Genomic DNA, 15,408 nt, shown 5'->3' with positions numbered 1-15,408 from the left:
GGATCTGGAGCAACTACAGCCTTCACTTTGCAAACTGGAACTTGACATCAGGAAAATCTGATTTTCTGCACTACCTTCCCTGAGTGAATGGGGTCTTCTGTTCCCTAAACCTGGTGAGGTCCCACTTCACAGACCCTAAATGGGTTTAGTTTCTAAAGAAGGGAAGGGGAGGGACTCATCTGCTTCTGGACAAACACACAGAATACAGAATTATTCCATGCATTTGGCTCCCTTTCCTGTCCAAGGAATATTCCTTCTCCCCAGTCTAGGCACAAACCACTGAACTCTGAATTCTCTTCAGCTGCCCCAGCCACGAGCACTTCTTTGGAGCTGCTTCATGACAATGTGTACATGTGCTGAGGGAAAGGAAGACACTCATTAGTATCTATTTAAATTAATATCTACGAACCACAGAACAAAGACAGGACACATTCCAGGGGTTTTTGGTCCTTGCTTGTCTTTATTTCAAAATTATCCTTAGCTTCTGCTGAATAATGATTCATTTCCAAATGCAAAAGATCATTTAGCTTTGTGTTCTTTATTACAATTATTCTTACAAAAATAGAAAAGCATTAGCCTTTATTAATTTTCAGTTTAACACACAGTCCATTTCTGTCGGAAGGAGCATTCTGGGCTGCAGAATGTTTGATTTATTCTTGATGGTGTTTAATTGTTAGGTCATAGCAGGTCTCCTGGCCACCACACAAATACTCAAGCTTTTGCCATTATATGTTTAAATCTACACAGACATCAGAAAATGTTTGTCTAACAAAATGACTTTAGGATGAAGTCTCAGGTTGTAGCAAACAAGGTCAAGAGCCCCTTTAGGAAGGAGACAATTTCATTGCCTCCCAGTTTGGATTCCCCATAGACACGGTCCACAAAGGAGATGGGAACCTGTTGAAACAAGCAGAATTGGTTTTGAGGTTCAAAACCGAAAGCATCAGAAATTCTGGGAACAAAAGAAGGCCCTTTGAGCTGGAGCTTGTTCAGGCATGGGGAGGAGGCAAGCACCAGGCTGGCTCCTCTGTGGCAGCTCTCACCAGGGCCTGCAGTGGTGCCCCACAGCTGGGCAGTGTGCAGTGACTTGGGTTATCACCTTTCAAGCTGATCCAAGGACATTACTCATGCTGGATGATCCACCCAGGCAGAGCACACCAACAGCTCTCAGAGCCTGCAGCATTTCCTTGTCAGCCAAACCCAGAGCCTTGGAGGCAGTGCCTGGGGAAGCACAAATCTGCCCCAGCACAGAACAGCTCAACCTCGCCCTGGCTGCGAGAGGACTGCAGAACATGACAGTGCCTATTGTACACAACCCGTTTTTATCAGTCTTTGGCCATTTTATAGATTATCTGCAGCATTTACAGGCATTTGACACATTAATTTTGGTCTCCTTCACAAAGTGATGCTGTCCAGATGAACTCACTGCTCATGAGATGTTGGGAATGTTCTGCTTGCACTCCTCTGAGCACACACAAGGGACACGTGACAGAACATTCTGCCAACCCTGTGTTAGAATATTCAACCATTTCCATAATGTTTGTCTGCAAAATTGAAATACTTCAAGAACTAAAATAAAGAACTGCAATTGTAATAGGCACTAAAAAATTGGCTTGGTGTTTTGCTGGCAGTGTCAACCAGAAATCATCTGGCAAGAGGAACACACCAATCCCCAGCCCTCTGCACGTGTGGGGCCAGAGGGTCTCTCACAATTCCAGCAGGTCAGGCCAAGAGAGGAAAGAGCCCAGGACAAGAAGATGGGAGGAAGATGCCCAGAAAGGCAGGCAGAGGCTCAGCAATGACTCTGCTGTCTTAGCAGGGTCACCTTGATGATCCCAGTGGCAATCCTGGCAACTCCACCCAGCTGAACTGCAGGAAATGGGCAGAAGTCACTGAATATAGAGCCAGGGCAGGATGGCACAAGTGGCATTTCCTGACCAGGATGAAGAATAGTTAATATCTCATCTACTGAGAGGACTCCAGTGTTACCCTTCAGCACAGGAATTGAGCACTGAGCTGTTTCTGGGCTTCTGCCTTCCTTGCACAAGAGGTTCCCCCATTGGTCTCCCAGGCTCTATTCCATGTGCTGGAGACACTGCACACCTGGTGAAGTACAGCACAACAGGAGAGACGTGTGTGCAACTCTCCAGGTACAGCCTGTGTGAGTTCTCATCAGCCATTTATTTTAAACTGGCACAGCTCAATCTCAATTCTCAACTTTGCTGAAGAAGTATTTTTCCCTGGGATGCTGTTCCACAAGCAAAAAAGGTGGGAGAAAAGAGCTGCTTTGTTGTGAGGAAATGCTCTACCCTGTGTCGATGGAGAAATGCCACGTGTGAAGTTTAAGAAGTACAAGCACCACAATTCTCTGACAATTCATAGTCCTGGAAACAAGGATGAAGAACTGGCTCTGAGATTCTCCTGCAGAGAAATTCCCAGTGAAGCATCTCTAAAGATGCAGCAAGAGCAATTCAGTGAAATAAAAAAGGCAGCAGACTGCTGGAGATAGAGAATCTAACAATTGCATGGAGTTTTTTCATTGACTGTAGACAGCACATTCAAGGAGTTCAGAAGCAGAAAGTTGTGAGAGCTGAAAAGTTGGAAAATAACAAGGCAATAGTTGACAGAAGAAATCTGAAATAGAATCAGGCTGCTGGAAAAATGAAATCATTTGTAAAGACTTGAGTAGAGATGTCTGTACAATAGGAAGCAAGGAAGAAAAGGCTCAGAGCAGCTTTGTGGTGTATTTTGACTTCTTTCCCTCCTTTGAGGAACCTTGTAAAATTGTGTGCTACTGAAGGAATGGCAACAGGAAGAGGGGAATAAATAACTGCACTTCAGGTCTGGCATTCACCTAACAAAGCTGGAAAATACAACTCTACACATGTAATTTCTTGGTATAAATTTACCATCTTGGCTGCTTCTTGGCAGTAGCCAGAAGCCAGCAATGTGTGTGCCCTGGAAGGAAGCACAGTGCACCCATCCCATACCTCTCCCACAGTGAATCCCAGCTGCCGAGCCCGGACAATCATCTCCATCTGGAACACGTATCCTTTGGAAACACACCTCTCCATCAGCTTCTGCAAGACCTCTTTCCTGTACAACCTGTAAACAATTCCAAAGGAAATAAAGCCTGGAGCCCAGTTTCTGGAACACAGAAATCCAGACAAGAGGAATCTGAACTGCAATCACTCAGCTCATTACTATTTATAAACTCTCTAACGAGGTCATGGGAGCAGCAGTTCTTGCAATCTAATCCACTGCTCCTTCCACCCTTTCCAAACAGATTTCACAGTCCACAGTAAAGAATGTCTGTTCTTACTCCAGTTCCTTGTCCAGCAGTTTTTTAATTTCCAGTAAACTTTAGGAATTGCAAACCAGACCCTACCTGAAACTCCCTGTTAGATCTGATGCCCCTGGTCTCAGCAGGACCTGAGTCAGAAAATTGGCTCCACGACTGTGAAAGAAAACATCAATGTCAGAGTTGTTTAGTACAAGAGGATGGGCACTTACTCCAGCCATGAAAAACCAGGAACAATCCAGATCCCCCTCCAGATCAGACTGCAACACGGCTTGTGCTCCAGATCCTTTGCAGGATAAACAAACCACCATGAGCGTCTGCCTGTTCCCTGGGAGGGACAGGAGCATTCCAGCTGGCCAGGTGAGGGGTCCCTCACTCACACCTGCCAGGGCTCAGCCTCAGCTTGTTCCCTGGCTGCCTGTCCCAACCTGAGGCCACTGTTCCAACCCCTTTTCCCAGCCCACCCACGTCATTCCAGCCCTCCTTGGTGGATTTGAACCAAAGAGCTGCCAGTGCTGGGTGCTCCTGGTGTTCAGTGTGACTGCAGTGCCCAGCAGGGACAGCACATCTGGGGACTGGGGAGCTCAGCTTACAGGGATGCAGTACTTGCAATTATTATTTACAAGTAACAAATTTCTGTGTGAAGAGCTGAGAGGTACTAACCTGATTAACTTTCTTTTCAAATCCCAGCCATACACTCCTCCATTTCCTTTATATCTTGTTCCAGATACAATATCAAAATTGCCTTCTTTCTGCTTTCTGTAAACAATTGGTTTTATCAGAAAAACTGGAGGAATGTTTCAAAGTTCAAATTTCAAAGTAAGAACAATCACTCTTTCAGTACAAAATCTGTATTTTACAAACTTCTGAACAAATAAGAAGAGACGAGGGGTGGCTATGAGCATTATTGAAACATCTGTTAATTGTTCTCTTATAAAGAGCTACTTCAGGGAATCTAATCATTATTTTTTACCCACTATGGCACAGAATTTCATGAACTGCCTCATAAATAATTTATCAAGATCAACTTTCATACTATAACCGGCACCTACCTGATAAACTCTGGAATGAATTTTGGCTGAAATGAAAGAAAGACAGATCAGAAAAAAGGGCAGGGGTAAAATAACAGCAAGCACTGGAAAATGCATTCCAGCAGACTGTACCAGAGCAGATGACATGCAGCCTTACATGGTGGGAGAGGTCAGCATCCATGATAACAATGAAATCCCCAGTGGCATACTTCATCCCATGAATGTAAGCAGTGCCTGATGGAAACAGAAACAACTGCCCTCACTCTTCTGACCCAGAAATGCACAGAGAAACTTCACCTGAGGGTGGGCCACTACTTGGAATGTCATTTACAAAGCAGCACCTGCACTCAGGAGCCTCAGGAAACAGACTGGGCTCCAAATCATCCCCAATCCTTCACCCCCCGTCCTGGGCTCAGGGGGTCAGGGCAGCACCGAGGATCTGGTCTGAGGTTCTGCTTTAGAAACACACTGGGATTTTTATGTGCCTTTTTTAAGCTTGTTTGTTTACAAACAACTTGATGAAAATGTGTTTCTGGTTTTGGGCTTTACTGTGATTTTTTCTGGACCTTTACACACTGAATCAAAGTATACAGCAGATTCTTTTATTTGCTTTTACTAATCAGAGTTAATAAGGACTTACCCAGGCCCAACTTCTTTGCTCTGGGTCGCAGAAGCTACAGGAGATATAAAAAACACATAAATGACTTGACATACAGTTTTAAAAAAGACTTTGAAATTTCCTATACATTTTTTTTTAAACAATCTTCATACATGCAACTTAGTCCAAAAATACTTAAAAAAACTTGGCATTCACACAGTAACAGATTGGAAAAGTATCTGACTGCCACAAAGTAAATGACAGCATCTTGTATATAACTGAGGGTTATGCAGTAATATATTGCATAGATAAAAAAATAAATAAAAAATTCCTGTTCTTGAGGAATGCATTGAGAAAGATTAAAAATAAATCATAAGCCCAGCCCAGCTTTCATCTTTCCAATTTCCTTACTCCTGCAGTCAATTAAAATGAAATTAAATCTTATCCAAACACCATCTTTCCCTCAGGCCTGCACCAAGTGCAGCAACACTCAGCAGTCATTGCTCAGGAGCACACAGCAATGCACCACGGACTGACAACGTTTTGCAAACAATTCATGATCTGGCATATTTGGTCAGAATGAACTGTCCTGAGCTTACACTTGTCTGAAGTGGTGTACGACAACTCAAGGATGGGAAGAAAGGGCAGAATCCAGGGAATCCATCCCAGTTCTCAAGGACTTACAGTACTTTCCAATTAAAAAAAAAAAAAAATTACCGAACACACAACTCACTATTTTATCTGATCCATATATTTTTTCCAGCTGCTGAGCAATTTCCTGTGTCCCATCCGGGCTTCCATCATCTATGATGATAATTTCGAAGTCGATCCCACTGAAAGGAGAACGATTTCCCAATGAGCAGGCGGGGCTGCCCAGGGAGGGTTGGAGTGCCCATCCCTGGAGGGGTCCCGGGAAGGGCTGGAGGGGTCCCGGGAGGGGCTGGAGGGGTCCCGGGAAGGGCTGGAGCGGTCCCGGGAGGGGCTGGAGGGGTCCCGGGAAGGGCTGGAGCGGTCCAGGGAGGGGCTGGAGCGGTCCCGGGAGGGGCTGGAGGGGTCCCGGGAAGGGCTGGAGGGGTCCCAGGAGGGCTGGAGGGGTCCCGGGAGGGGCTGGAGGGGTCCCGGAAGAGCTGGAGGGGTCCCGGGAAGGGCTGGAGCGGTCCAGGGAGGGGCTGGAGGTGTCCCGGAAGGGCTGGAGGTGTCCCGGGAGGGGTTGGAGGGGTCCCGGGAGGGGCTGGAGAAATCCCGGGAAGGGCTGGAGGGGTCCCGGGAAGGGCTGGAGGGGTCCCGGGAAGGGCTGGAGGTGTCCCGGGAGGGGTTGGAGGGGTCCCGGGAGGGGCTGGAGAAATCCCGGGAAGGGCTGGAGGGGTCCCGGGAAGGGCTGGAGGGGTCCCGGGAAGGGCTGGAGGTGTCCCGGGAGGGGTTGGAGGGGTCCCGGGAGGGGCTGGAGAAATCCCGGGAAGGGCTGGAGGGGTCCCGGGAGGGGCTGGAAGTGGCACTCGGTGCCCGGGACAGGCTGGGGATGGGGCACGGCTTGCACTGGATGTTCTGGGAGGGATTTCCAACCCGGTGACGGGTGGCTCGGTGCGGGTCAGGGACACCCGTGTGCGCACGGAGGTCGGCACTGCCCTCGCTCACTCCATGGCCGGGCATTCCCAGCGCCGCAGGCAGCACTGTCACTGCGCGGCCCTGCCCGAAGCCCGCACCGGCAGCGTTTACCCCTCTCCGGCCGTGCGCCCGGTACCTGTCGCTGAAGGTGCGGGCCAGCAGCCACACGACGAGGGGCAGGTTGTCGCGCTCGTTGTAGGTGGGCAGCAGGACGGAGACGCGGCCGGGGCCCCGCGCCGCCATGGCGGCAGTGACGCGGCGCCGCGCCGGAAGCGGCGGGGCCGGCGGCGGCGGCGGCGGCGTTGGCGGCCATGGCGGGGGCAGCGGCGGCGCGGCTGCGGGCCGAGATCCGCCGGCGGGAGCGCGAGCTGCGCGGGCTGCGGGAGCGCCTGGCGGCCGAGCTGGCGCGGGGGGACACGGCCGAGCAGGAGGAGGACGGAGAGCGGGAGCGGGACGAGGCAGCCTGCGGGGCGCGGCAGCCCTCGGCGGCCGAGCCGGCGCGGGGGGACGCGGGGGATGCCGAGGATGAGGATGGAGCCCGCGGGCTGCGGGAGCGCCTGGCGGCCGAGCTGGCGCGGGGGGACTCGGGGGATGCCGATGAGGAGGATGAGGACGACGAGGACGAGGATGAGGATGGAGCCCTCGGCTTCCCCGCGGAGCTGCCGCCGCTGCCGGCGCGGTCGGCGCTGAGCGCGGCCGAGATCCTGCGGTACAGCCGGCAGCTGGTGCTGCCCGAGCTGGGCGTGCGGGGGCAGCTGCGCCTGGCGCGGAGCTCCGTGCTCGTGGTGGGCTGCGGCGGGCTGGGCTGTCCGCTGGCGCAGTACCTGGCGGCGGCCGGCGTGGGCCGCCTGGGGCTGGTGGATCACGACGTGGTGGAGACGAGCAACCTGCAGCGGCAGGTGCTGCACGGCGAGGCGCGGCGCGGGCGGCCCAAGGCGCGCTCGGCGGCCGCGGCGCTGCGGCGGCTGAACTCGGCCGTGCAGTACGTGCCGTACCGCGGGGCGCTGCGGCCGCGCTCCGCGCTGCGCCTCGTGCGCCAGTACGACATCGTGGCCGACTGCTCCGACAACGTCCCCACCCGCTACCTGGTGAGCGACGCCTGCGTGCTGGCCGGCAAGCCGCTGGTGTCCGGCAGCGCGCTGCGCCTCGAGGGGCAGCTGGCCGTGTACAACCACCGCGGCGGGCCCTGCTACCGCTGCCTGTTCCCCCGGCCGCCGCCGCCCGACACCGTCACCAACTGCGCCGACGGCGGCGTGCTCGGCGCGGTCACCGGCATCATCGGCTGCTTGCAGGCGCTGGAGGTGCTGAAGATCGCCTCGGGCATGGGCTCCTCCTTCAGCGGCTACATGCTGATGTTCGACGCCCTCGAGGGCAGGTTCCGCAACATCAAGCTGCGGCCGAGGAGAGCGGACTGCGCCGTGTGCGGGGACAGCCCCAGCATCACCTGCCTGCAGGATTACGAGGCGTTCTGCGGCTCCTGTGCCACGGACAAGTGCCGGGCCCTGCAGCTGCTGCCCGGCGCGGACAGGGTCTCCGTGCAGCAGTACAAGGCGCTGCTGGACGCGCGGGCCCCGCACGTGCTGCTGGACGTGCGGCCGCCGGTGGAGGCCGAGATCTGCCGCCTGCCGCACGCCCTGCACATCCCGCTCCGCCGCCTGCAGGACAGGGACCCGGCGTCTCTGCAGCGACTACAGCAAAGGATCTGCGAAGAAAAGCAGAGAAGCGATGACCAAACCCCTCTCCCTGTATATGTTGTGTGCAAGTTAGGAAATGATTCCCAGAAGGCTGTAAAAATTCTGCAGGAGTTACCTGCCGAAGAATTCGGTTCTGTGTTAGCTAAGGATATCAAAGGGGGGCTCATGGCTTGGGCCACTAAAATCGACTCAACCTTTCCTCAGTACTAGTATTTTAAATGATGAAAAAAACACATATTTTCAGAGTAAGTTCTATAGGGTTCCATCTCTGTGTAATGGCTATATCACATGGAAAAACCAGACAGAAATACCATACTGCTTTTTTATGTTACCTTTTTTTCCTAAGAAAAGTGCTTATTTTTGTAGCTGTCTGATTATTTTTATAAAAATGTAAATCTATCCATGAAAGTGGAAAGAAATGTTGGTTATGTGGAAAGAATTCCTTGGTTATGATTTAATAGTAAAAACTTGGCATAACTACTGACTTGTGCACGTGATGATTGAGAATATCCTAATTAGCAATTGTAACCTGGAAAACAACAAAACACAGGAATCGTGTTATTACTCAGTCTCTGAAGTGCTTAACAAATTGAAACAGTGCATGAAATGAATAAAAAATAATTACTGTTAATCACTAGCTGGTCTGTAGCACTATCAATGTGTGACAGGGAATTGCCAGGACAGCACTAACGAGACCATGGTGGCCAACACCTTTCAGTTCTGTGTAGGAGCCGTGTGTATTTATGGACTGGAACAGTACCAGGGTATTAAGAACTTCCAGAGCCATCCATCCTCCTTTGTGGGATGGCAAAGCAGTGATTCCCCAGCTTGGATAGAGAAACTGAGGTTAACTGTTAATAAGACATAAGTTTGACCCCGGAAAGTTGGTAAAACAGACAGAAAATGCTTTTATCAGTGCTTAGAAGATTGGAGAGATGGAGAGATAATGAGGAGGTGAGAGAGGGCAAGATTAGGTATTTATCCTCCCTCCTGCAAGGACAGAGACCTGTTTGCTGAGTTTCCTCCCTGTTGCTGTGGCAGTGGCACCTCCCCAGTTGGATTTGCTGGCTAGCATGAAGAGCTCTGCACATCTGGGAGTGTCTGTACTTAACTGAATGAAAAGAAGGAGAAATAAATAGCTTCTCACCAGAGCTGCCTGAGGCCTCATCACCTCAGCATAGCAATTATCTCCTTATATTAATTAAGGTATGGATTTCTTTACTTTCTGAGGAGGAAAGAAACACCTGTCATGACTAATCTTCACATTGTACTGGGGAAAAAAGGAATAGTGCCATTATAATTAGTAGCTGAAAATGTGTATTTTGGTAAAATAAATTTGAGAACAGCCACACTCCCAGCTGCATTATAACATGCCATGGTTCTAGCCTCGTGAATAACAGCAGTGGATTTGTAAACAGAGAGTCAGATCTTGCACTTTGGAGGACAATGAAAACATGAAAGGCCAGGACTTAAAGTAAACTTCAGTGTTAGTGCTGTGTGCCCAAGAGTTGGAGGCACAGCTCAGTCACTGATTGTGACTGGATTCTGGGGTTTCCTCTCTTGGGAATTAGAAACCAGGGGGACTTGTTGAAATGCCTGACCTGGGTTTACATTTTTCTGTCTTGACTGTGATTTCTCTTCACTGTGATGCCAAGAAGAGACTGGAATGTAAAAGGCAGCAGGAGCAGTGGTTCTGTAATTCCTGTGCTGGGTCACACATCCCTGTGCCCTCACAAAGGCATTCCTTCCAGTCATTCCAAGCAAGGTGAACCCAAGGACTTGGAGAGAAGGGAAAAGCTCTTTGATTCTAAATCTGAGTGTGTAGAAATTGTGTGTGAAGTCTTTTCCCTTGTTGCAGGACAGTTTTGCCCATGTGTTCTCCTGTAAATGCAGTCCTTGGCAGTGCTGGACTCTTTGAAGACAGGCTGAACAATCAAGGATCATGAAATCATAACTAAGCCCCAACCATTCTTATTATTGCAGGCTTATCTTTTGTTTTGACTTGCTTTAATTCTTCAATTCCAAACACGTAGTGGTGTCTCTGTTCACTGGGAGAAGCTCTCCGTAGAAATTCTAAAGAAGCACTAAAATTTATGATTTGTATTGCTGCCAAGGCCCTGTAGAAAGGCTGGGGAGTGCTGACACTGTGGATGGAGGGGAGCTGCTTTGCCAGGGGGCTCTGAGCGTGGCTGGGCTCTGTTGTCAGGAGGGAGGAGGTCAGGACAAGAGCTTGGCCTTTGCCCTTGATGTCTTGGGGTTGCATTTTCTAATGAAAACTTCACTGTTCAAAGCAAAACTTTGCATTAGGTCCTTAAAACACTCCAAGCATAAGTTTACCCTTTTTTAAAAATGTGAAAGCTTTGAGCTGTCCTTTGTGAAACTACAGCAAGAATAATGTGAGGGTTGTGTGGTAGGTGGCACTGCAAGTTAATAAACCACAGCTCTCCCCAGCTTGAGAGATGCAATTCAAGCTTAGCAAGAGCTGAGGTCCCTTGTACAAATCCATCATTGTGCAGGTCTTTTGAAAAAGACACCAGGGAAATAAAAGAAAATGGAGATGAATATTAAAATGGAGATAGATGGATGAAGATAGCAAAATTTGGAGCAATGTAAACAACAAAATGCACCCACCAACTGATTTGTGGCATTAACCCTTTGTGGTTTGTGTTGCTCGGTTAAATATAACAGCCCTGCTGCTCTACCTCCCTCTGCAGCTTCAACATCTTGGTGGGGAAATAGGTACAGGGCTGGAAAAGAAGCAGAGAAAAGCAGAATAAGGCAAAAGACAGAGAAGAAATGCAGTTTACAAAGTTTTATCCTGCACTCCTCTGGTGCACATCACTTTCCCCCCAGTCTCTGCTCTGTGTGTGTTTGTTGAAATCTTACTCCAGTGAGCAGGTTCCAAGGAACCAATTTAACAAGGAAATTCTAAAAGTTGTAATAGCTCAAATTCATGGACTGTGGGACTTGGACAAGGCAGTGGGGCCCTGCACCTGCTCTGATGGGAGCTCTGACAGAGCTGCACCCTCTGTGCTCCCCTGACAGCAGCAAGGCAGCTGAGACACTGCTCCACCACAGGAAAAGAAAATCACCTCTGTTTGCCCATTCTGCAGGCTTTTAGCCTTGACTGTGCTCGTTTGATCTTGTCTTCACAATATATTCCATGTGATTGATTCAGAGCCGACTGAAATGTACCTGCACATGGTGCTGCTTTGCCCTCTTGTTCTTTTCATTGCAAAGTACCTGCAATTTGCTATTTCCTACTCTTGCTAAGAACAAAAAATAGCTGCCCTCCAAAGTGATGGCTGTCATGTGAACCTTGGCAGAAAAGGAAGCTGCTACAAATTCAGTCTCGTCCTGCTGTGGTACAAGTTTTCCAGCCAGAGAAGAGACTATTCCTGGTCTGCATTAGGGATGATTGAAATGGAGGTGTCCACTGGGATCAGGGTACAGCTGAGAGGCTGTGACAGAGCTGTGCCCAGCCCAGCCTCTGTCCTGGCCCTGGCACCCTCAGCTGGGTGCTGCTGTCCCTCAGGGTGCCCTGGCACCCTCAGCTGGGTGCTGCTGTCCCTCAGGGTGCCCTGGCACCCTCAGCTGGGTGCTGCTCTCCCTCAGAGTGCCCTGGCCCCCTCAGCTGGGTGCTGCTGGCCCTCAGGGTGCCCTGGCCCCCTCAGCTGGGTGCTGCTGGCCCTCAGGGTGCCCTGGCACCCTCAGCTGGGTGCTGCTGTCCCTCAGGGTGCCCTGGCCCCTGGCTGGGCTCGCTGGGGAAGGACCAGCACAGGGATGTTCCTGCTGGGAGAGGAAGCTGTGGTTTGGCTCTCAAGGTGTTCCTGCTGTTGCTAGGAGACCAGATCCCTGCTCTGAGGAAAGGTTATCTCCAAATTCAAAATGGCTCCTTAGCAAGTCGTCTGGGAAATGAAGTCTCCTGGGCAAATGGGCATTTACCTGCTCGGGAGCAGGGGAAGGAGTCATGGAACCACAGGATGGTTTGGGTGGGAAAGGGCCTTAAAGCTCATCCCATCCCAACCCACCTTCACCATCCCAGGTGCTCCCAGCCCCAGTGCCCAGCCTGGCCCTGGACACTTCAGGGATCCAGGGGCAGCCACAGCTTCTCTGGGCACCTGTGCCAGGGCCTGCCCACCCTCACATTAATAAAATCTTCCTTATCGTTAGTCTGAATCTACCCTTTTTAGTTTAAATCAATTCCCCTTGTCCTATTGCTCCAGGCCCTGCTGAAAAGTTCTCATTTTGTGAAGCACACTTCTAACTTCACTATGTAAGGGTTTGAAATGATCAAAAATCATTAAAGTGTTTAAACTTGCCCTTTTTATATGTATGTCTATGGACACATATGTGTGTGCAGAGCCAGAGGTGTATTCCACATGGGGGACAGAAATGTTTTGGGCAGAATTTATTGAAATCATTTCCAGGACTTGCATGTTGTAATTTCAAACACCCTTCTGAAACTCTGCCCTGTTTCACTTTACTACTGGAGTAGTGGGAGGTAGCAGGTGTGACAGTGACTGGAACTCATTAAAACTCTCTAGAGCTGCCTTGTCATCTTCAATTAGATGAGTATTTTTTTTTTAATCACTTGAATTAGATTCTATAATTTCTTTTATAAATAAAACCATAACTTACCAGGCTGCTCTTGCACCAGTGATGCAGTATTTACATTGCCCATGTGACCTGGAAAATCTTCAGTCACACGAATTGCAATAGCCTTTTGAAAAGTATCACTTGTCATTATTGCAACCAAATAAATGCTGCAGAACTATTTCCAGCAGTTTCCCCCTTGCAGAAGTGATGGTGATGGTCTCTTCATCCTCGTTTCCTTGCACCTTGGTGATGGCATCTTCATCCTCCTTCCCCTGCCCGCTCTGGAAAGGAGAGGCCACGGCTGCAGTGCAGTGGATCGAATGTTTTCATTTGGATTTTAAAAAGAACTTCCCAAAATAGTCCATGCACCCTTTCGGAGTGGGCCGGTGCCGGTGGGAGCCCTAGGACCGGAGTTTGCCGGGATCGGCCCGTAGGTGGCAATGTGAGATCCTTGCATAGGGCGTGCTCCTGCAAGGATGGGAGCCCGTCCCGGACTCACAGCCGGGTTTGGGGTGCTTCCCAGCCATTCCTGACTCTCCCAGCAGCACGGAGCCCCCTCTGGGGCCAGGTGGGCATCTGGGGCACTGTCCCTCTACTAGTGATAAATACAATTACACCCAGTACAGAAAACAGCCAGAGCTGCATTTACCGGGAGCACTTGTCCTTTGGCTTTGCCTGTCAGGAACGTGCAAAAATGTAACTGTACCTCATCCCAGCGTCCCAGCATCCCAGCGTCCCAGCATCACAGCATCCTAGAATCCCAGCATCCCAGCATCCCAGCATCACAGCATCTCAGCATCCCAGCATCCTAGAATCCTAGAATCCCAGCATCCCAGCATCCTAGAATCCCAGCATCCCAGAATCCTAGAATCCCAGCATCCTAGAGTCACTGAGGTTGGAAAAGACCTCCACGAGATGCTTTGCAGCCTTAACTTTGCCCACAGATGTTCCCCAGAAATATTCCTCTCCAAAATTAAAGTCACCTGCAATTGTGCTGTTGGGTTGGGTTTGCATGAGGATAATATTTATTATTGATCTCCACAAATGTGCTTTTCTTTATGAGTGAAAGAAACTGAGTCATCTTTTCCTTGGCTGACCTGGAGCTGCCAGCACTGTGAGAGTTATGGATGATTCCTCTCAGCTGCTTTGTGACATGAGGAGCATCACTAATGAGAATGAGAGCAGCACTCCAATTTATCATTCAGCAATTCTGTGTCAAAACTTCGTTTCTCTATAGAATTAACTATAGAAATCTATGCTGGTGCCTCCTTTGTTCCTGAGGTGGGCATCATTAAAATGATATTGTTATCTTTAACGAAAAGATAAACATTGTTATCTTGCTGACCACTTCACTTGCATGACTGAGAGCTGTCAAATGAGCTGTAAAGTTTCTTAAAGAATCCCAATCTGCAGATGATGGCTGGGAATTTCTTATATTCCAGGTCAGTCCCTTGAGCAGGCTAATTATTGTGGTTTACAGCCCAGTTTTTCTGGACCCACACTGAATGTAGGAGTTAAATTATGACCCTAATTAAGGATGGCTGCAAAGCTGCTGTCATTAATGAGGGGACCTGACAAAGGAGGTGCTGAGAACTCAGCCTGACAGAGTTACACAGGTTTCTGTGCCCTGCCTGCTTCTGGTGCTCCAGCTCCTGTCACAAGGGCTACAGGGACAATGAATGAATATTTATAAAGTGTAGCAAATATGCTCTAATTACCCTAATTGGCCTGCTGTGGTTCCAGTTATGGCAGAACTTAATTTCTGTTCAAGTGACATTTGCTTCTGGATTAGTTCCTGCAGGCAAAGAAAAAGTAAAAGCCTTGCAGAAGAGGGCAGAAGATCCCCTGATATCCTGATCCTGCAGTTCCCTCCCCATGCTCCTGGCAGGCTCATGGCTAAGAACACTCCTCATCTTGTTAGGGATTTCTAGGGAGCATTCGAGAGATGTGAGACACTGGGAAATGACAAAGAAAAACAATGAGCAAAAAGGGAGGGAGGACTAGTTTTATTATTAAAAATTAATAGGCCAAACTCTGAACACCTTCAGGGTGGCAGCACACAAAATTCTCCTTGACTTTACTGGTGGTGTAGAAGTGTATCTTTATTAGTGGTGTATGGTTCTGCAGAGTGACTGACAGAGGAGTCCTGTCCTGAGGGCTCCCACAGAGCTGCTTCCATTCAGGGAACACCTTTGCCATCCATCCTGGCCTTCACCCTCCTTTGGCTCTGCCCATGACTGTGTCAGGAAGGCTGAGATCACCAGGGATGCTGGAATGGGATGGTTGAGATGCCACAGAGGATGTGAGTGGGTAAATCCAGTGGTTTGCAATTTCTGCTGCAGCAAGAGAACTTTGGAGGTGCATTTTTGTTGACGGGGCAACATTCACCTGCTGAAAAGATGAATGACTCTAGTTCCATGCCTTCAGATCTTTTGGGATTCTGTGGGCTGCACTCTCTGTGTCTGGGATACTCCAGATCCACCAGCTCACGGGACTTGGGATCTTTTCCTCCCTGTATTTTGCTACCACTGTCATCTTTTGGATAAATGGATATTACATCCACTGTCAAATCTTGCATGA

At 49.7% G+C, this 15,408-nt stretch overlaps 2 protein-coding genes across 2 annotated transcripts; one reads left to right on the top strand and one right to left on the bottom strand.

Annotated features, from left to right (window-relative positions):
* Window positions 1-437: 437 nt before the first annotated feature.
* Window positions 438-6,778, bottom strand: DPM1 (dolichyl-phosphate mannosyltransferase subunit 1, catalytic). The gene is made up of 9 exons (XM_054644598.2): window positions 6,672-6,778; window positions 5,664-5,763; window positions 4,973-5,006; window positions 4,490-4,566; window positions 4,354-4,379; window positions 3,965-4,060; window positions 3,389-3,457; window positions 2,991-3,105; window positions 438-897 (listed from the first exon to the last, which is right to left on the bottom strand). Exons 1-9 carry the CDS (start codon window positions 6,776-6,778, stop codon window positions 793-795), a joined length of 729 nt encoding a protein of 242 aa, XP_054500573.1. The 3' UTR covers window positions 438-792.
* Window positions 6,779-6,804: 26 nt separating this feature from the next.
* MOCS3 (molybdenum cofactor synthesis 3) lies at window positions 6,805-8,866 on the top strand. The gene has a single exon (XM_054644523.2). The coding sequence runs from the start codon at window positions 6,847-6,849 to the stop codon at window positions 8,437-8,439; it is 1,593 nt and encodes a 530-aa protein (XP_054500498.2). The 5' UTR covers window positions 6,805-6,846; the 3' UTR covers window positions 8,440-8,866.
* The last annotated feature ends 6,542 nt before the right edge of the window (window positions 8,867-15,408 follow it).

Source organism: Agelaius phoeniceus, chromosome 17 (assembly GCF_051311805.1).
Source record: "Agelaius phoeniceus isolate bAgePho1 chromosome 17, bAgePho1.hap1, whole genome shotgun sequence".
In the NCBI taxonomy this organism is placed as follows: domain Eukaryota; kingdom Metazoa; phylum Chordata; class Aves; order Passeriformes; family Icteridae; genus Agelaius; species Agelaius phoeniceus.
This window is presented reverse-complemented; position numbering and strand designations above follow the sequence as displayed.

Bases quoted from the DNA above. Each gene is read 5' to 3' on its own strand.
- DPM1 (XM_054644598.2), bottom strand. From the start codon at position 6,778: ATGGCGGCGCGGGGCCCCGGCCGCGTCTCCGTCCTGCTGCCCACCTAC. The intron at 5,764-6,671 runs GTACCGGGCGCA...TTCTCCTTTCAG, and splicing joins GCCCGCACCTTCAGCGACAG to TGGGATCGACTTCGAAATTA. The intron at 5,007-5,663 runs GTGAGTTGTGTG...TATCTCCTGTAG, and splicing joins TATATGGATCAGATAAAATA to CTTCTGCGACCCAGAGCAAA.
- MOCS3 (XM_054644523.2), top strand. From the start codon at position 6,847: ATGGCGGGGGCAGCGGCGGCGCGGCTGCGGGCCGAGATCCGCCGGCGG.